Source organism: Lygodium microphyllum, chromosome 27 (assembly GCF_053477565.2).
Source record: "Lygodium microphyllum isolate KBCC chromosome 27, Lygodium_microphyllum_v1.1.10, whole genome shotgun sequence".
Taxonomy (NCBI): Eukaryota; Viridiplantae; Streptophyta; class Polypodiopsida; order Schizaeales; family Lygodiaceae; genus Lygodium; species Lygodium microphyllum.
In genome coordinates, this window is record NC_141161.1 from 31,891,234 (window position 1) to 31,912,634 (window position 21,401).

The window sequence follows — 21,401 nt, forward strand, 5'->3', positions numbered from 1 at the left end:
AGGACACTGACTCAGTAGCAGTGGAAGGAGCATCAGAAACAGACATCTGTGATTCCTTCTTCTCTTTGACTATGCACTTTCTACATTCAGTGATGTAGTGGCTTGGCTTTTTGCAATAGTGACACTTACCCTTTTTGGTTTGCGTGCCCCCTTGTTTCTTATTGCCCTGTGAAGTGCCTGAAGTCCCAGAGCTCTACGGAGCATTCTTTGCTTGGCTGCCCTTACCCTTGTGTCGTGCCATAAAAGCCTGCTCAGAGGCTGTAACATCCACACCACTATTCTTTCGTGTTTGCTCCTCCTCTAGAAACAAACTAACCAATTGAAGGAAAGTAAGTGGTTGTGGGGCAATCCTCATGGTGAGGTTTAAGGCCGTATAAAAGGCGAAGTATGAGGGCGGCAATGAATTTAAGGTAGTAGATATCAATTGTGGATTTGAGTAATACTCATCAACATTCATAAGTTGCTCACGTAAGTCCTGAATTTTATTTAGGTGATTGTGCATAGAAACACCCTCATCCATCTTCATTGTTTCAAGCTCTTTCTTCAAGAAAGAGATGCGGGTCTCATTCTTTCCAGCAAACATCTGCTCCAAGGTCAGCCAAGCTTCTCGTGAAGAAGCTGCAGACCAAATGTGAGGGATAATAGACCGTTGCTTTGCCAATGCAATCAGCGGCAAAGTGCGTGCATCCCGTGTATCCCATGCCTTTTGTGGTACTGATCTTTGTGGAAGTGGCTGAGCTGGAGCAGGCTGAACAGGCTGAGTTGCCCGTTGTCCACGTCCTCCTGGAGGATGTGTAGTTGGAGCCACAACTCCTGGCCTCACTTCTTCACCGCTGACATAATCCCAAAGATTTTTCGCTATCAGCACATTTTTCATCATGAAGGACTAGAGTGAATAGTTGTTACCATCCAACCAATCCTCCTTGGATACATAAGTAAATACATCACCTCCCTGATTTGCTATGATAAAATTGCTGATTAGAGAGAAAAAGAGCAATGTCCCAAGCTGGACCAACCTGGAAATCTCAGAATTTCCAGAAATTACAGCAATTGCTGTAATTAGCGAATTGAAGCACTTTGTCAAAATTGTCTGTAATGCATGCAGTCCAAGGTGCAATAAATGCTCAGCAACACTGTAGAAGCAAAAGCCCCAAAATTTCTTGCCCCAAAATGCTCAAAATCAGTCTATTTCAGACTGAAACTGTACTACATGTACCAATGTCTGCTCAATACCCAAAAGCCCCAAAATTTCTTGACCCACTTGCCAAGAAATCTCTGCAGATTCACTTCCGGGAAAAATCCCGTTGCTGTAACTCAAATGTTTGAATTAAAAATTGGTAAATGCCTCCTTTACCTCAAGAGCTAGCTGATTCAGTCCTGGAGAAGCCTTGCAACAGCTGGAGGCTGACGAGTTGCAGTGGATGGAGCTGGAGTCAGCAGGGCGGCGTCAGCTGGTGGTCTTGGCGCTGCTCGGGCGGGACTGACAAGAGGACCACATGGATTGGAGCTGGCGGGTGCTAGGAGTTGGAGCAGCAGGCGGCACGTCTCAGGTGGGAGCAGTAGGTCTTCAGCGCCCAGGTGCAGGGGCGGCCAAGGGCAGCGCAGTCAGGTGTGGAGCAGGCAGGCGACTGGGCGCAGCAACAGGGTGGCGCAGGCTGACAACAGTACGAGCCGGGGCAGCTGGCACAGGGCTCAGTTGCGGGCGCTGGCTCACAGGCAGGGGCTGCATCCTTTGCACTGTTTCAGGCGCAGGCTGGCGGCTGGCTGGCGTCTGCTGGCTGGCGGGAGCTGGGCTGTTCCAGCTGGAATGGACCTTGGTAGCACTGACTGCAGGTGGCTGGTACAGGGCAGCTCCTGGAGCAGGTGGTGGCCTCTAATGCAAGCTGCTGAGCTGCTGGTTGCAGAGCAAAAGGAGAGCAGACTGAGTAGTACTCAGCTCTGATACCAACTGTGAGAACAGAAATGGATCGAAGCTCAGCTGAGAGTGAAGTAGACAGTGTGGAGAGTGAGAGCACGACACGCAATGCAATTAACTGAAGTGTGTGGTGCAAGTACAAAGTACAACCTTAAACCTTAGGGTTGTAAGAGGGTGTTCACACCCGAAGTGTGTGAAACACGATAAGCCCAAAACTGTGTAACATAGGCATATAAAATAAAGGGAATAAATCTGGGGGAAAAAACCTCTCGTACGGAGAGTAAAAAGTGCCCCAGTGTCCTATTGGAGATCATCGACACTCCTCTGCGAGCGTAGGCGCGAGTAAAACCCAACAGTAAATGTATTGACCAATGTGTCTTATTTCCCACCTCTCTAGATACAGGTAGTGGATCACTGACAAATAACTTTGAGATGCATGTAAATGGAACATAAGTGGACTGTAACTAACATTCTCTCTAAGTTGATAGCTAAAGACCACCATATTACCTTAGATGCACCATGGATACTCTAGCAAAGCTTATTATAGTAAATGTGTATTGGATATAGAGTACCATTCCAAATTATGTATTAACGCCCCCCCGGGCCCCCCCTCCCCCCCCCCCCCCCCCCCCCCCCCGTCCCCGGCCCAAAAAAAAAAAAAAACCCAAAATACAAAAAAGAAAAACCTCACCCTGACTCTCCTCCCACAAGCAACGATGAGCCACACACCGGTGTCCTTCCTCTGATAGTAGAGCTGAGCGGCTCTTCCCACTCTACTTCCAACACCACTATCTTGGCAGCATGCTAAACCTCTCCATGACACACACTTCTTCTATCCACAGGAGTTCTATTGCTGCAGCCTTTGCACATACATGAGAATTGTGAGGAGTTCCCACAGCCCTTTGAAGTCTCAGAGTGGCAAGTGCATCTGCTAGCCCCTCCCAATGGGTGGAACTACTCCTTTCGGCAAACTTCTCAATTGTGTGAATGGATGGAGTCTTAGGTGCAAAAGCGCTTACGAGTCCAGATGTCTTAGCATGTCTCTTAGTGGCTTGAAGAGTCAAGGCTGGAGTTACTTTTGGATCAATGGCCGAGATGCGTGATGAATATTAACTTGCAGTTCGGTGCAAAGTCTCCACACATTTGTATCATCCTCCATGCCTCACCACAGTGGAGTCTACTGATGGATGTGATCAAGTGACCTTTAGCTGAGACTACTCAATATTACCAAGCCTTAGAGGCTCGCTTGACTCTTGGAGGTGCTTGCTATATCCCAGGGAGCATAAATTAGCCCCCTTCTTTGCTCTCAGACCACCATGGAGGTGGTAGACTCTAGAGTTTACCCTCTAGCCCTGTTGCCAAGCTCCCTTGCATGCTGCAGAGCTCCCCATCCTTTTCAACTTCAACCACATTAAGCAGGAGCCTGTTTGCAAAACTGTAGTGTTTCCTCATGAGTTGCATCTTGGAACGTGAACAACCTCCACTTCATTAGGACATGTCCTAGGAAGCTAATTGTCCAGCAGGAGCTGCAACTAGCCCTTGCTGGATGTATTGACATGCTACTTCAATAGGAGTATGCGCTCCCCCTTCCCAGACCAGCAGCGTGTCGAAGGGACGTCTGGTAGGCTCTTACACCTACTAGGAGTGCTTTGTTGGCACCCTTGGCAAGAGTGGTGGAGTATGTACCTCAAGTTGCCTGAGCCTACATCCTATTTGCATAACCACAGGACATCGTTATAGGCAGAGTCTTGTGGGTGAGACTATATATTGGGGATTCACACATTGGGATCCTCAATGTTCGTGCATCCATCGAGGTCCACATATGTACTGGCTTCTAGCTAGAGATTGAGGCTGGATTGCCAAAGATGGATTCCTAGCTTGTATTTGAGTAAGGCATCTTTAAACAATAGGTTTAGTGTGAGGCAGTAGCGCTGGAGAAGGCCAGTGTCCGGATTGACAAAGAAAGGCACTGGAAAAGAACCAGAGAGGAGCTGGGCATGCAGACTTGTGCCTAGAGGGTTAGTGTGGATAGTCAAAGTGTGGGGCAGAAGGTGGTATCACCACAGCACTGGCGAGATACAGAAGCAGAGAGAATGGAGTGCATGTCATTTTAGCTGGCACCATTAGAAGGTTGGCTGCTCTTGCATGCAGGTTGGCAGTGTGCATGGTCGAGTTTTGCTTGGCTGCTCTTGCACACAGGTTGGCAGTGTTCATGGTCGAGTTTTCTTTAAGGAGAGGGCTTGCATGACATATTGTTTTTTCCCAAGCAAGCAGTAACTTCTGAGACAAGATCTTCAAGAGACCTTTGGCAGCAGCAGTTGTTTAGCTAGAAGGAGAAACTCGTGTCAAGGTTCTCAATGTCATCTCAAAAAACATAGAGTACATTTTCCTTCTATAACCTTAGATTCTACCTTAGTGGTTTCAACCCTATGATATATTATTGATGTAAATAGTAGAATCTACCATGGATTTTGCTTGAAGGGTCATGCTTTGCCTTTAGTTTCTTGAAGGATGGAAATTTTCTAAGTGGAATTTGTTAGCTATCTTATTTTGTAGTAGTTGCTGTTATTATATGCAAACCAACGTTAAAGAGGAGAAAATGATACCCTTTGAGAGTTGAGGTTGAAAGAATTGAGCTTCGAGTTGTGACCATGCACTAGAGAGAATTGCTACTTCTGGACTTGAGAGGTTTGTGACTGATTGCTTGAGGTGAGATTGACAATGTGTGTTTGAGGCTTTGTGGCATCGTTGTTTGAAACAAAATGCATATCAACCTAAAGTGAAAGAGAAGAGAAGTTCTTAGACAGGCTTCATCACCGGGCTAGGGGCATTGGGACTGAATGGTTATGCCTGAGGGCCGTTGTTTGTGAGGTGAAGAGGATCAACTTTGCTCAGTCCATATGTGTTACCGGGGTCCCTTGAGCCTTTGTGTTGTTGTTGCTGGGTGTTGTGCCTGCCACTTGCATGTCATCTACTAGTGTTCCCATTGAGGAGCAGCGAAAGTGACTTTAGTGCATAGGATTGATGATTCATAAATTTGAAGGATGGCCAACTCATTCCTTGAATTTCACGGAACGAAAGATGAGGACCCCCAAAGGGTCTTGGAGAGATTGAAACTTGGTATAGTACATTGTATAATTGGCTGTGCTGCAAAGTTGCAAAATTCTAAAGTTTCAGTTGTTTTGTTCCTATGAAATACAAGGCAACAAAGCAGACTTTCCTTAATAGGTTTAAATAAATCAAGACCCTGTAAGACTTATGAAGAAATATCAAATAGTGTCAATGAAAAGAGGGACAATTTGTTGAGCTAGACTTTAGAATAAATGGGATACTTCATTGGGGAATGGAGAGAGAAAGCACCTACCAGGCTCAATGTAAGACACTCTGTAGACAAGCTATAAGGAGAGGATAAAGTTAGAGATTAAGGAACCTAATACTTTTTAGGATGCTGCAAGCATAGCCGTTGAGAAGGAGGGGGAGATGAAAGAAATGAAGAATAGAGATTTTATAGAAGGCCCAAGGAGGATAGATCAATAATAGAGGTTAGAGAACTCACAGTTAATGGGCAAAATTATGTTAACTTGACTAGACAAGGTCTTGAACTAGCACCAAAAGTGGAAGAGCAATTATTAGGACAAATGCAAAACATGAGAATACAAGCAGTGAGAGAAAGAGTTTGAGGGAGACAGCTAGGAGGACTTGAGAATCTGAATGGATAAGACCCAACAGAACTTACGAATGGAGAGCTAGAAAGAGAGGAGTTATACTCGATATTGTTATTGTGAAAAGGATTCTTGAAGGGACGAGTCCAAGAGTGAGCTTCTCAATGTAGAAGCAAGTAGAGAAGTGCTATTGCAAGTGCTGACTACTATTTAAGTATGGCCGATGAGGTGGACTTTGTCAGAGTGCAGCGATGCGGAAGTGTGGGACCAAGACTGAGAGAGAGAGTGAACGCAGAGAGAAGAGAGAGAGAGAAAGAGACAGTGGAAGATGAAGATTTGCTGTATAAAGTGTGCTGTATACAAAGATATGCAGATATGTACATGGGCGCAGTGCATGGGACTGTGTGTCTCCACCTCGACGATGCAACCTGCTGTCCACCTCGAAGTATGCTGCAGTCTACACGATCTCTAGCTTGTAATCTACACGAATCTCCAGCCTGAGATCTGTAATCAGAAGTGTGGAAGACTGTGCAGAATGTCGGCTATAAATAGCCGAAAAGAATGTGCCTAGAAATGGCAGGTCGGCTGCATTAAATGCAATCGACTGGTATTGTACAGGTCGGACTGCCACGTGGCTGGCCGACTGGTCAGTCCAACCAGACTGCCACGTGGTGCCGCCAGGGACTCTGATCGCTAACACCCTCTCTCAGAGCTTGGATGGGGCAGAAGCCTGAGGGATCTGGGACGTCTCCGAAGTAGAGCCTAGGGAAGCGCCTTTGTAAACAAATCTGCAAGATTGTCCTCCGTCTTGCAGTACTCCACAGCGATGGTCTCATCCAAAATCTTCTCTCGAATGAAGTGGTACTGGATCTCTATGTGCTTCGTCCGGGCATGGAAAACAGGATTCCGTGCCAAGGCAATGCAATTCTCATTGTCGCATTGCAGCAAAGTAGGACGAGTCTGGGAGCAGCCAAGTTCCTCCAACAATCTCCGAAGCCACACAGCCTCACATGTGGTGGAAGATGCGGCCCGATACTCCGCCTCAATAGACGAAAGGGCTACCGTGGGCTGCTTCTTGCTACTCCATGAGATAACACCTGCACCCAAGGTAAAATAGTAGCCTGTAGTAGACCGCCTGTGGTACACATCGCCAGCCCAATCCGAGTCGCTCCAACTTGCAAGTACAAGATCTGAACCACCTGTGCCTGCTGGATAATGAATCCCTAAGTCAGATGTCCCCCTCAAATACCGAAGTATCCTCTGGGCAGCCTGCCAATGCACCGTCTGAGGTTCACTCATGAACCTCGCCAAGAGACCAACAGCAAAACAAAGATCAACACGAGTGTTGAGGAGCCAAATCAATGATCCAATCAACTGACGATAGCGGGAAGCATCCGCCAAGGGAGAAGTTGAATGGGAAGTGGCCTTCCAGTTCGGATCCATAGGAGTAGAAATGGTCCTACAATCCTCCATCGCAAAAGAAACCAAGAGCTCTTGTACATATCTCTGCTGAGAGATGAAAATCCCCCTCTGAGACTGATAAATCTCATGGCCCAAGAAGAAGTGGAGTAGACCCAAGTCCGTCATCTCGAACGCCTGATGTAAAGCTGCCTTCGTCTCTTTGACCTTCTGTGCATGATCACATGTGACAATCAAATCGTCAACATACAATACAAAAAGCACACAACCAGCCTCAGAAGTGTGTACATAAAGCTGCGGATCAGCCCTAGAGCACCGATATCCCAATTGTGACTGAAGGAACGAGTCAATCTTCTCGTTCCATGCACGCGGAGCCTGCTTGAGGCCATACAAGGCCTTCTTTGACCTGTAGACTTGCCCATTTGAAGATCCAAAGCCAGGAGGCTGCTCGACATAGTTCTCCTCCTTCAAATCACCATTGAGGAAGGCCGACTTCACATCCAACTGGTAGACAGGCCATCTCCTATGGCCAGCCAAGGCAAGAATAGCTCGAATAGTCGCCATACGAGCAGTGGGGGCAAAAGTATCATGACAATCAATCCCTGGGCGCTGTGCAAAACCTTTAGCAACAAGGCGAGCCTTGTGCTTGTCCAAAGAACCATCGCTAAGGTACTTGGTCTTGAAGACCCATTTGACGCCAATCATCTTCTTATAAGAGGGGCGAGGCACGAGATACCAAGTGCCATTCCTCTCAATAGCCTCCAACTCGGGTTCCATAGCTTTCTTCCATGGTGCTGACTGTAAAGCCTCCTTCACGGAGGTGGGCTCTCGATCCTGCAAAACACGGGTCATCAAACAATAGTTAGAGCAAACAAGCCCCGTAGAATGTGCCTGGTGCCTCTGTGACCGCCACGGACCATCCTGCGGTTCCCACTCCTCAGGGACCCCCTCGATCCCTGAATCTCGGAGTGTGTCACGGGCCCAACAAGGAGGAGGCCGGACGTCTCCTTGTCTCTCTCCATCAACTGAAGACTCTGGGATATCCACTGGTGGTACAGTAGACTCTGTATCGGAAACATAATCGGAATCAAAAGCCGCTGGCTCCAAAGGAACTATCTCGGGAGCCCAACTCTCCCCTGGATCTCCAAGAACAGGATGCTCCTCACCCGCTGCTATGGCCGGAACCTCCACGAACCGCACATCTCAACTGGTGTACACATCCCGCTTGACGGGATCATACAAACGATAGCCTTGGGACTGAGAGCTGTAGCCAACAAACACTTGTCTTCGGGAAGCCGCTTCAAATTTATCACGATGAGTCTTGGGAATGTGAACATAGGCATCACACCCAAAAACCTTGAAATAAGAAACATCGGGCTTAGTCCCAAAGTAAGCCTCAAAAGGTGTCATCCCATCAACGGCCGAAGTGGGGGATCGGTTAAGGATGTGGACGGCAGTAGCCACAGCCTCGGCCCATAGAAACTGAGATGTCTGTCGGTGCTCCATCATGGTGTGCGCCATCTCGATCACACTTCGGTTCTTCCGTTCAAGAATGCCATTTTCTTGAGGAGTGTTGGTGTTAGCAAACTCCTGGTGAATGCCTTTATCTGCACAAGAACGAGCAGACTCATTAGAAACAAATTCACCACCCTTGTCGGATCGCAAGGTCTTCAATCGCCAACCCGATTGGTTCTCCTCAAAGAGAAGCCAATCCTTGAAGTGGGAGAAAGCCTCTGACTTCAATGCCAAGAAATAGGCCCAAGTCATCCTGCTGTAGTCATCTACGATCAACATGAAGTACGAGCTCCCTTTCAAGGACTTGTTCCTCATAGGGCCACAAAGATCTGTAGATACAAGCTCTATCGGTGAAGTAGACCGCCACGAAGCTTTGTTGGGAATCGCATCCCTATGCTGTTTCCCACGAATCTCCTCATATCTTGATGAGAGAACCTTCCTTGACCCACGATCAAGGACTCGCACCGAATCACTATCAAACTCCACCAAAAGTCGAAGTGAACAAATCTTATGAACCGAAAGTAGATGATACCCTAAACCTAGCACATGCAAGACCTCTGAGGTATGAGTACTACCACATCCATCTGGAATAAGCTGCATCTCATCCCGTCGTGCAATAGACACCGAAGAGCTATCTCCGATGAGAATCTGCCCATGCGAAGGTCGCAGCTGGGCAATACCAACTGATGAAGGAGTCATGTGCCGGGAGGCACCACTCTCAACGATCCACTCTCGAGCTTGGGGGGCTGTCATCGCATCATCAGAAGCCTCTAGTGTAGAGTCCTCAATGACTGCTAGATGAAGAAACGCAGCTGATGAGGGTGTAGCCACCGCTCCAGAATCCTTGGAGTCCTTCTTGTTGGTGTCCTTGTTGTCTTTGTCGGGGCAATCCTTCTTCCAATGGCCGGTCTTACCACAAATATGGCATGTTGATTCTTTGTCCTTGTCCTCCTTTGACTTGTTGTCCTCCTTCTTCTTTTGGTCCTTCCCCTTCTTCTGAGAGGCTTGACCTGTCAAAGCTTCCGATTTGGAAGCATGCTGTCCCTTTAGTTGTTCCTCTTGGTCCAAGACCATAGGAACCAGCTCTTCCTACCGAAGAGTAGACTCTCGCCCCGAAGCAATAAGGGTGGAGTAAAAAGCACCGAATTGTGGCGGCAATTGGGACAGTAGTGTGATCGCCATGTCTTCGGAGGAAATCGGCTTCCCCGCATTTTGAACTTGCATCTGAAGCTGTCTAAGCTTGTTGATGTGCTCCCACAACGAAGAAGACTTGTTCACGGACAAAGTCCACATCTGCACCTCCAAAGAAACCCGCTTCATAAGGGTCATCCGGTTATACATTTGGTCAAGCTCCAGCCATATCTCCCGAGCCACCGTCAAGTGCTCGATGTGGGCTATCACAGTTGTAGTACAAGATAGAAAAAGAAAAGAACGAATCCGGGCATTCAGTTTGTCCCAGTGAGATTGTGCCTTGGCCAACTCCGCACGAGCATCGGAAGAGAGTTTGGACTCATCTCTCACCGAGGGCCGGTCGATCTCCTCCTGTAAAATCTCCGCCAAATTGTAAGACTCAAGGATGGCCAACATCATCACGCGCAAGATGCGGTAATTGTTGCCATCGAGCTTTTGATCTGCGGTAAGAGTAAGACAAGCACCTTCCGATCCATGATCGTCTGGAACTCCAAGTCAATCTCTGTAGACATCTTCACCTGTAATGCCTTCACAAACGCAAAAGCAGCCCCCTTTGATTGTGAAAACGCAGCCTGCTAGGGCTCTTTCTTCTGCATCCCGAACCTTGTTCACCCGCCGGAGGCGATGAAAAAGTAAAACCTGCACTTGAAAGCTGAAAACACAGCCTTCCTCCTCTTCAAACAGCAGTAAACAGTAGCAAATCCACCAATTGGACTCCTTTCCCGCGTGCCCACGCTCGCTTCAGCCTTGTTCCGATGCGCAGCCCTCCCGCTTGCCCTCGAACGCTGGAAACATAGCCTTGTGTCACGATGGAATCTCCTCTTCAGGAAGGTTCTTCACTCAGTCGGCCCTTCTTCACTGCTCTGATACCATGTCAGAGTGTAGCGATGCGGAAGCGTGGGACCAAGACTGAGAGAGAGAGTGAACGCAGAGAGAAGAGAGAGAGAGAGACAGTGGAAGATGAAGATTTGCTGTATAAAGTGTGCTGTATACAAAGATATGCAGATATGTACATGGGTGCAGTGCACGGGACTCCGTGTCTCCACCTCGACGATGCAACCTGCTGTCCACCTCGAAGTACGCTGCAGTCTGCACGATCTCTAGCCTGTAATCTGCACGAATCTCCAGCCTGAGATCTGTAATCAGAAGTGTGGAAGACTGTGCAAAATGTCGGCTATAAATAGCCGAAAAGAATGCGCCCAGTAATGGCAGGTCGGCTGCATTAAATACAGCCGACTGGTACTGTACAGGTCGGACTGCCACGTGGCTGGCCGACTGGTCAGTCCGACCAGACTGCCACGTGGCGCCGCCAGGGACTCTGATCGCTAACAGACTTATGGTGCTTACATGTGGAGGTAGGCGTATGTTAAGTATAGGGCTAGATAGTCCTACTTTTCCCTCACTCTGGAAGGCTGAGTTGATACTATGAATCTCAACATCAAATCACTAGGGGAGAAAGCCATTCCACATCAGCTTGCTAGCACCATGCCAAAAATAGTTAACATGTGAATCATGAAGATGATGGCCATTAGTGAAATGGCTGCTTGAAACATGATTCTTAAATGGGGAAAAATTGTTTTTGCACACTATATATAGGATACCATCCAAGAAAACATTACTTGTTGACATTAAAGGATTTGCATGGTATGAATATGTAAGTTGGAACTGATTGTTTATATAGAAAACATGTCATATGTATTATTCAACTGCTTCACTTGGCATTTCATGTGGGACCTGCCCAAAGGTGAAGCGTTTCTGGGAGAAGCATGGTTTCATGGCTGAAATGTTTTGGGGGTGAAACATTTCACAGTCACCTACCTTGGACTTCCTGTCCCAAAGTTGGAGGAGTTGCTCAATGTAGAGCTCCGGATGACACATTTGTTTATTTGGATGGGAGTTATGAGAATTTTAGCTCCTTTGTAGCTGCGATGAGAGGTCTTTAGTAGAGCTTCAGGTGCTCTTATTAATTGGCACAAATTGTGGATTTTGGGTTTGTGAATTTCCTTGGGTCCCCCATTGCATTTCCGTGATATACTTAGGCAGAAGTTCAAAGCAGCACTTGATGCCCCTACTACACAGCATAAGGCAGAAGCTGCTATACTGGAGCACAGTGAGATTATCACTAGCAAGGAGGGTTGTAGTGGAAAACCAGGTTTTGTTACACCATGGGGTATATTAAGGTCATGCATTGGTCAGGTAAAGCAACTTATCGGGAATTTCATTTGGTCGAGTGGAGATGGTAGCCTGGGATGTTATCATTTTGCCCAGATCCAAGGATAGTCTGGCATTATTGACCCAAACAGTCAATGTAGAGTATTGATGGTGAAGCGTATTGTGACGAGCCTTCTTCCTAGTGAGGAGTCATGGAAGAAGCTACTACTATGGAGATTAGAGACCCTTGCTCCTTGTCACGCCTACCTTGTTGTGGGGCAGGTTGTGAGAAGGATTATTATGAGAGATTTTTCACGGACAGTGTGGACTCAAGGGCATTGTCATAGATGGAAGCTCATAGCTAGCATTATTGCTTGCTACATATGGACAGCCGGATGAAGCCAAGCTATTGATTTTTTGGACATATCTACTATAGAGACTCTCTATAGGGTTACATGGCAATTCAGAGACTATGAGGATGAGGAGAGATGCTTCTCTCAGGATATGGGATTCTGACACCTTCTTCCTTATCTACATTCACAGGTCTAGCATTATAGACCTCCTGACTGGTTATTTATTCAAGTTTTGTAATAGATTTCCCTCTTGTTGCATATTTTTTTGATATGAGAGTTCCTAAAAGGTATTTCCCTCGAGTCATCCTCTCTTCTTCTAGCAAATGGTGTGTGCTAAAAGGTGATGGACCAGCCTTGTACCAATATGAGAAAACAGTCAAGGCTTAGGTGTTATGCAATGGCTATAAATGAAGACCATGGGAGGGAGCTGCAAGGATGATGACTCAAATGGACACATTGCAGGTGGCATGGACTGTGGCAGTGTAGATAGCATCCATATGGCAAGCTGGACTTGCCAGTTGGACCATCACCTGAATTAGCTGCCTTGGACATACTGGACTCCCTGCTTTTCCTATCCTCATCCCATCTCAGTGGAGCTGATGATGCAGTAGATTGCATATGGTAGACTGGGTACACCCTCTTTTTAAGAAAAGAAAATTCTATTAATAACACCTTAGAGAAAATCCCCCCGAGGTAAAATACAATGTAGAAGGAATTCCAGAGAGTAGTTGAGTACAACACACATACAATGTTTGTGTGAACAACCAATCTAGTGGGCTATAGTGCAAGACGATCTGAGGCCAGTATGAAGAAAGGTTCCTGAGGTCTGTAGGAAGTCTCTTTCCTCATCTTCTCAGAGCCACCGTACACCCTCTCCCATCTTCCGCAGAGAGTGGATGATCTCTGTCCAGGACTAAGCACACCTTCCCAGACAGCATATGCTATAAGTTATATGCAATTGATAAACCCTGTGGTAGTGCCATTGATTAAGTATGTCATGGAGCACACAGATTATATTTCAACAAAAATTGTTGAGCTAGACTCTTCTATTTTTTTGGATTCTTGCAGCATGAGAAACTGAGAAGGCCTGCAGAATGCAGATTGAACAGCAATAATAATGCACTCATATGATAAGCTTAGTCTTGTGCATTTTCTGTATGTCATCACAATTTGCAAGTTCTGAATTCCCTTGTTAATTACTGGGTCTACCCTGTGCTCAGCACTCACTTTCAGAACATGTTCAGTCACTGAGCTAATTTTTGCTTGTTGAAACACAAGGGACTTCTTGGCTGGACATTGCTTCACAATGTTTTGTGTAATGTAAAGCTCACATTCCCCTGTTTAACAAATCATTATCACACAGGAGAGCTTGCACAATCATTTGCACATATATAGAGGAACCAGTGACAAAAATGTTGAGGAAACCGGCAACGAAAATGGCATCAACACAGGAAATACAAACAGCCATGTGATTGTTGTGTCTGAGGAGGTTAAAGAGGCCCCCAAACCTGTCTGGAAAAATTGGGGAATGATAGCTGCAATCACTGTTTACTGCCTCTGGGGACTACATCAAATGGCATATACAGAGGTACTAATCTATACCTGTGAATTTGTGATTCTTTTACAGAGTTAAGTTCTGATCATTGCAAATACTTATCTGTTTAGATATTCTCATTATGGGCTGTCAGTCCTCAAATGTATGGAGGTTTGGGATATACGACCTCTGAAGTTGGAAATGTTCTTGCAGTATCTGGTAAGATGAATGCATCTTAACAAGTAACCAATTTAAGGGTGGCCTGAAATATTGGGCTTTCTTTGTCTGACAGGAAAATTCCCTGGAACTAATGATTTCTATGCTGTCTTGTGCGGGATTAATTTTTAATCATATGCTGTTTTCCATTTTCTCTGCAGGCATGTGTGCATTCTATGTTTCTCTGTTAGATTTTAACCATTACTTTTTGTTTTTTCAGGGGCTGCACTGCTTCTGTTTCAGCTTTTTGTGTTTCCACGGTTGGCAAAATTGTTTGGGGCCATAGGAATGGCTCGTTGGCCTGCTGTAAGATAGATATTTTTATCCATATTTCTTAATGTGTTATCTCCTGCTGTTTCTGCTTGCACAGAATATATTGCAACATCCTGTTTTTGAAAGTATTACCCACATACTGATCATGACCTATAATATCATGACTCATTCTAAGAGCTTCCATGAGCATCAGTGTGCCTTTCTTGAAAGATTTATGGAGGAAATAAGATGAAAGTTTCAGAGCCATGAAGATCTCTCTTCTTGGGGCTGTTCGCCCATACGAGTTTGACAGTTCACACCTAGCTCAATTATGGAAGGGTTCCCATAGCATGCACAAGATGTGGAGAGATTGAGGAGACTCAGAGGAACTGCTTATGAGGTTGTGCTAGAGCCAAGAAGGTGTGGAGGAAAGCCCTTAGGTTGGTCTTCCATGGCACATCTAAGACGGTGGTAGCAATCTGGGCGGTAGTAGTGGGGTCATGAACAGACGCCCAACATGTAGTTATGATGATGTTCAGGGGAGTCACTCTTTTTTGGTCATTGATTAGCATTTGAGCAGGATTGCCACTCCAGATTACTAGTAGACTCAGCATACTCATGGATACTGTCACAGATGGCAGTTATTGCTAGAAGAGAGCCTTTGAATATGAGGGTGCGAAAAATAACAACACTAATTATGCATATGAGAATGTAGAGGACCTAATGAATAGTGATAGAGATGGAGGGGCTGAAGGATGTCTGATACCAACATGTAGAGTGCAAGTGAAAGGAAGTTATGGTGACTCAAAAATGCACAAGAATTCTATTACTGGAAAATTGGTAGGTGTTATGTGGGAGAGAATATGGAGATAGCCCAGTGATGCGAAAGCAAGGGCGTTTTTCTATTAGATAGGGCCTCAATGTATAGGCCAAGATTACATCAAATCTTATGGGATCTGATCATCTTTTATTAATAACTTATCAGGCCATTGTCCACTCGCCTCTCATCCTTCATATTCATTCTCTATGTATAGTTCCTATGCTTACATACATCTCCCTAGTTTCATTCACTCTTACATGCTTGAGACCTACGATAGAATGCCAAAAAAAACTTGTATTCCAGAGATAATTGGAAATGATGTGGTTGGTAGAAAACTATCTTCGACCCTAGTGGCTGAGTATATGTGGCCCATTTGCTAAGCCATGTGTAGCTGAATGATGTCCATTGTGATGATCTTGTGGAACTCACTCTGACTCAACTCTAGGAAAGGGGAGTCTAGGCTCCACTATAGGAGATGATCCATATGCCTGCCCTGTAGTTGAAGCCATGTGCTAGTCTGGGCATACCAACACTTTGTATCCTCATGTACTGTCAGCTTTCTAGATTCAGTCCAGTCCAAGTCTAGAACATCTGTGCTTAGGGAGGCTCTATAACCATGAATGAAGTTGACTATCTAGAAGAGCGCCTCTGTTACAGTTGGTGGAGCTCCCATCTCTACTTGGCCTATCTCATGCAAATTAGCAGCATGATGGCAAGGAAGATGGGCAGAGAGCTCATTTGCTGATTCACATCAGCTGAATGATGTCGATTTTAGACTCCAGCTCCACGATGCTCTGTTGTTGGTCAGGATGCTGTCCCATAGGCTATCAATCGTAATGATGTGAGAAAATGCAGGTCTTTGTTAGGGCTCGAATTCCATCGTCTATTTAGTACTATTTCATATCTTAGTACTTGTATGCATGTAGGCTTTTGGGATCAGCATGTGTAAAGTGACTTTAGCTTTCATATGATGTTTCACTTGAAAGTTGTATTCGATCAGATGCTATATGATCAAGAATGAAATATTCTTTAGGGGAGCACCGTGAGATGGTCACTGATGTTGATCCTACTTATCTGTGTCTGTTTCGTGAATATCTATGTTGTCTACTTTGAGTTATGTGATCAAGAGTAGTTGTGATGGTTGTAAAATGTCATTTATCTTTCAGGAGAATGGTGTCACATGAATAATCATAATATGTATTTCTTGTGGGTGTAGTGTTCTTGAATATTAAATGATGATAATGGCTGTAGATGGATTCAGCAAGTTAGTTGTTGTTGTGGGGTTGTTTTCAGGCATATTGATGTATCTTGTATTCTTGTTGTGGACTTGAGAGGCCATAACACTTTGGCCATCCTATTGGTTTCATGGGAATAATTTTCATGATTTAGGCATGAGGCCTGGAAACAATTACTGCAAGAACACTCTGCAAGAGTGCAGGATGCTAATAGCATTGAAGATGTACAAGGAGCCTTTTATGGGTAGCATTTATGTCAGACAATTATTTGCATTTATCAAATCCCATTTTAATAAGAAGCAGGTCTCGGGAAATTAAGGGGAGCACTAGCAAGATAACAAGGGCAGGTTGCAGGGCTGAATGATAGAGGAGCAGGAGGATGAAGAACAATTTCCAGATGCTAGGCAAAATTCTTTGATGGTGGGTACCTCTACAAGTACCTCAATAGCATATCATTCCCTTGTCACTCAAGAGCATCTCCTCCAACCTCTCCTAGCATACCAAACTTGTCCGAAAATGAGGAAGCAATACTGCCACTGCTAGGAAGGACATTTCTGTTGCGGAGTGCCAGAATCCCATCTCAGAAATCTCAGAATTTTAATCCTTTACCACCTCAGAGGAAGCCTAAAAAGCAAAACATAATGAATCCAAATCAGCTTGTCAATCCAAAGGTTCAAGCATCTAAGTTTTTAGGGAAAAAGAAGGAAGATGCCGACTACCATGTGGCTCAATTTGAGACAAGGTGGACAGCAAGTGGATTCAACCAGATGTATGGAGATCAAGTCAAGAAGCAGCAGTTTGTTGCTACCTTGCAAGGAAAAGCCATGGATTGGTTTGCCAGTTACGGTATGATAGCATTCAATACATATGATGCCTCAAAGACAACATTTTTAGGTAGGTTTCGTAAGGATAAAACTCCGGGAGATATTTTAAGGAAGATCCAGAAGATCAAACAAAAGAATAGGCTGGTGGAGAATTATGCCCAGAAGTTTAAGAATGTGTTGAATAGGTTGAATGTTGGTATTGCACCGTTAGTTGAGATGCAGATCACTTATTTTATGAAGAGCCTAAGGGGTAAAATTAGGAATCCCATTGCCAGTGTGGAGATGGGTCAAAATGATACATTGGATACATTGATCAGGGTTACTATGAGGGTGGAAAGGAGGCTTGATACCTCCCGATCAAAGACCCGTAAGGATGACGACTCTCCGGATTTAGATTTTGATGCAGATTCAGATTCAGAATTAGAAAGTGATAGTGATGATGAGGATAGTGAGTATAGTTTAAAGTCAGAGGATAATTTCAGTGATTTTGATGATGATGAGACTAGCAACAAGAAGCACAGGAAGAAAAAGAAGAAATCAGGATCAACTAGGACTAAGAAGAAGAAATCAAAGGATAAAAATAAGAAAAAGGTAGAAGAGAGCAAATTGGACAAGTAGATTAAACAAAAGAGGATTTAGGTCTTTTTGATACCAAGCAGAAAGAAAAGTACTGTGAAGTATGCCAAAGAAATGGCCATGAAACTAGAACTTGTTGGTACAATCCTAATGTTAGCATGGCACAATAGATGCCAGTGATACAGCCTAGACCAAGACCTATGAAACCAGCTGCAGTCAATCAGGTTACTACTGATACAGCCTAGACCAAGACCTATGCAGCCAACTGCAGTCAATCAGGTTATTATTGACACAATGCCTCAGAGACCCTTGAGGGGACCTAGAAGAATGTAGGCAAGACAACCTTGGGAGAATTTTCAGGCATCGTAGCAAACCACCCAAACGGAAGCATGCCACTATTGTGGAGGTTAAGATCACTTTGTTTGACCAAACTGTGAACTTTGGGCAAGGCATAGGATTGAGAGATGAATGCCACTAGCAAGGTTCTGCAATGACGGAAGACCTGCATGAGCATCTCATTCATAGCATTCACCTGCCCCAATTGCAGCAGCCCTTATTAGAGTTACCTGATCAAGATGGGAAGAGGCAATTTCTTGGAGGTACAAGTGTTGCTGGCTGTAGGAAAATTCAGGAGGAGAAGGTTCAAGAAAGGGCAAAGGAGGTGTCAGGTAACACTAGTGCTTTAAGTATTGATATTCATTGTGATTGTTCTAACTATAAGTAATGGTATTAGCGGTTACAAGAAGCTAGGCTGGTTTGAAACTTGATTGGCAATAACAGGAGAAAGCCAAGAAAAAGGCAACTAAACAAGTCAAGAAGTTATAGAAAATGACAGGAAAAGTAGTACTTCAAGAGTTTGATGATTAGGAGGGTCAAGGTACCTTGGATCTTGATTAGCAGGATCAATATCTTAAAGCTTAGGCATCAGGAAATTTTCAAGGAGGAGGTTCAAAAGAGCTATTTCAAGCTCTGGCAAAGTGTTCTTTGTAGTTAACCCTGGAGAAGATCTTGGATTTAATACTAGGATTCAAGGAAAGGTTGCTTCTGAAGATTAGGCAAAAGCAACAAGAAGTTCTTGATTATACAATAGTTCAGGATCAAACAGTTCCTGATTGTTAGGCAGTCATACCAACCCAACAAGAAGTTGTGGATTATCAAGTGCTTACCATTCAAGTTGAGTATGTAGGAAGAAAGCATGATGATATCCTATTGGATGGGGGTTCAGGAGTCAATATACTTCTTGAACATACATATTTGGAAACCAAGCAGGAGGAGCTACTACCAGCCCCATTTTAGGTCAGGATGGTAGACCAGAGTAGGTTACAGCCCTTGGGTATTCTTAGGGATCAACAAATTAGAGTGGTTGGCCTGAAATTCAGGGTGAGATTTGTTGTGTTAAGAATGTTGGAAATTGGGGATTCTTATACAATGCTCTTGGGTAGACTCTGGTTTAAATTGGCTAAATTGAACCAGGATTTGGGGGAATGATTATGTATGTATCCCTACAAGCCTCAACGAGATCAGTTTGTCAATAGTTAGTAAGGTAATCGTGAAGAGTTCCTCTAGATCTATAGTAGCTCAAACTATCAACCTTGCAGATGAAGTTGAAGATGATGAGGGGGAATTATTTCTTCAGGGTTTTAGTCTTTGAAATAGATGTTGATAGTATTATTTAGGAGTATGAGGATCCTCCTATGAGTGCAAGAAATGAAGTTCTGGAACACCAAGCTATTCAAGCTGCAGTCCAAAACCAGTTAGGACAGTATCCTAAAGGCTTTCTTGAAGGCCAGGAGCAGCCTGAATTTCAAGAGAGGTCAAGGAATGAGCAGTATAAAATGGTTCAGGACCAGGGAATTGGTCATCCTGAAGTTTCTCAGCAAGAAATACCTGAAAATCAGCAACCTGGAGTGGACAATTCTATGGACAGTTCTAATGTATTGGATGCAGAAGGACAAAAAGCCATTATTCAGGCTGAGTTGAGATATGAGCACACAATGAGAAGATCTGCAAGGGTAATTGAATATGAGGTTCAGGAGGTTAATTTGAATATGGAAGGGGAGGCCAAAACCATTAAGGTCAGTATTTTTGTGGAAGAAAATTTCAAGCAAGATCATATCAAGCTGTGCTTCAGGACACTTTTGCTTGGGATTATACAGATACGAAAGGATTTGATCCAATTGGAAGCATAAACTCCATAGGCACCAAAGCCTCTAATCCATATACCAGCCTAAAAGGTGTAAGTCCAATTGTCACCTTATATGCAAGCCTGAAAGCCTACAGTGCAGAATTCAGCTTAGCATCCCAATCTTTCCAATTGTTCTCAACTATTTTCTTCAAGATGCGGAGTAAGTTCTTGTTGGAACTCTCTGCTTGACCATTAGCCTGAGGATGACAGGGGGTAGACTTCTTATGTAGGATCATGTGCCTAAGAGTTAGCTCTTGAATAACATAATTGAAAAAATGTTTTCCTTGATCCTGATGAGCTCTATAGGGCATCCAAACATGGTCACAATGTTAGAATACAGAAATTTGGCCACACTAATTGCTTTATCATCCTCTAGGGCCTAAGCCTCCATCCACTTTGTAGCATAATCAATGCAAACCAAAATATATTGATTGTCCGTCCTCTTTGCAATTGGCTTAATGGGTCCAACAAAATCAATCCCCCACCTCTAAAATGGCTCAAGTGGTAGTATAGGATGATCCTCCATCCTGTCTCTATCAAGAGGTTGAGACATTGCAAACACTCTTTAGCATACTGATGAGCATCCCTTAAGATAGTAGGCCACCATAGACCTACCTACAATATTTTCATGCTTGTAATCTCTCCTGAAACATGACCAATTGATAGTTTGGCATGAGCTTCATGAAGCACTGTAAGTTGCTCGTATTCAGACACACCCCTTCTCAATACATTATCAACTCCTCTCTTGTACAGTTTGTTCATAATAACCGGAAATGCTCTGCTCTTCAGTGCCAATCTTCTTCTTTGATTTGTTATAAGATGTGCAAGCATAATCTCTTCCTGCACAGGAGACGCAACAACTGACTAGCTCACGGGCTATGTCTACCAAGGTGAGTCGTACCATGAAGATCCCTAGACCCATGAGAACCGCCTCCAGGATGGGGAGTGTCCTACGGCGTGACCAAAGATCGTTGTTTCTTTTAGCTCGAGCTCTGTTGCACGGACGACTAAGAGTTGTTCCTCAGAGAGAACGACATGCAAGGTGTTTCACTAGGGGCACTCGTAGAATGCACCGGCATTTGACCAAAGGTTTCCATTGCGTGTCTCTATTGAGAACCTACCAATCACATTGCTGTATTGCCGGAGGGGGAGGAGTGTTGCTACAAATGGAGGGAGCAATCGGGGGGGGGGGGGGGGATTGGAATGGCGAGGAAAGGGGGAGATGCTATTTTCTGACGGCGGTGGTAGCGCCAAACGCCACGGATGATGGCGTCAGACTGGAGCCGCGCAAGTGGGGGACCTGCAAGCCGGTGGCCGCAGGGTGGAGGAGGCGGGAGACAGCACGGGGGAGGTACTAGGGCCGGGAGGGGGAGAGGGACAACACGAAGGAGACTGTTGGCGGCAGGAGCAACGCGGCAAGAGGGGTAGCCAGGCTGGGGCAGCGTGGGGAGAGGCAACGCGATGGAGAGGATGTCTAGCAGGATGAGAGGTGCAGCGCGCCGTGGGGGACAGGCGAGAGGAACCGGGGGGGTGGTGAGACGCGATGGCAGATT

General features: G+C 45.1%; 1 protein-coding gene across 1 annotated transcript in view; it reads left to right on the forward strand.

Moving 5' to 3' along the window:
* LOC148012182 (protein ZINC INDUCED FACILITATOR-LIKE 1-like) overlaps positions 1–21,401 on the forward strand; it is a 132,011-nt gene that overhangs the window by 74,652 nt on the left and 35,958 nt on the right. The window contains exons 10-12 of the mRNA XM_087668749.1: positions 13,570–13,794; positions 13,872–13,959; positions 14,177–14,262. Coding sequence (XP_087524875.1) covers positions 13,570–13,794; positions 13,872–13,959; positions 14,177–14,262 — 399 coding nt within the window. The remainder of the gene's footprint in view (positions 1–13,569; positions 13,795–13,871; positions 13,960–14,176; positions 14,263–21,401) is intronic.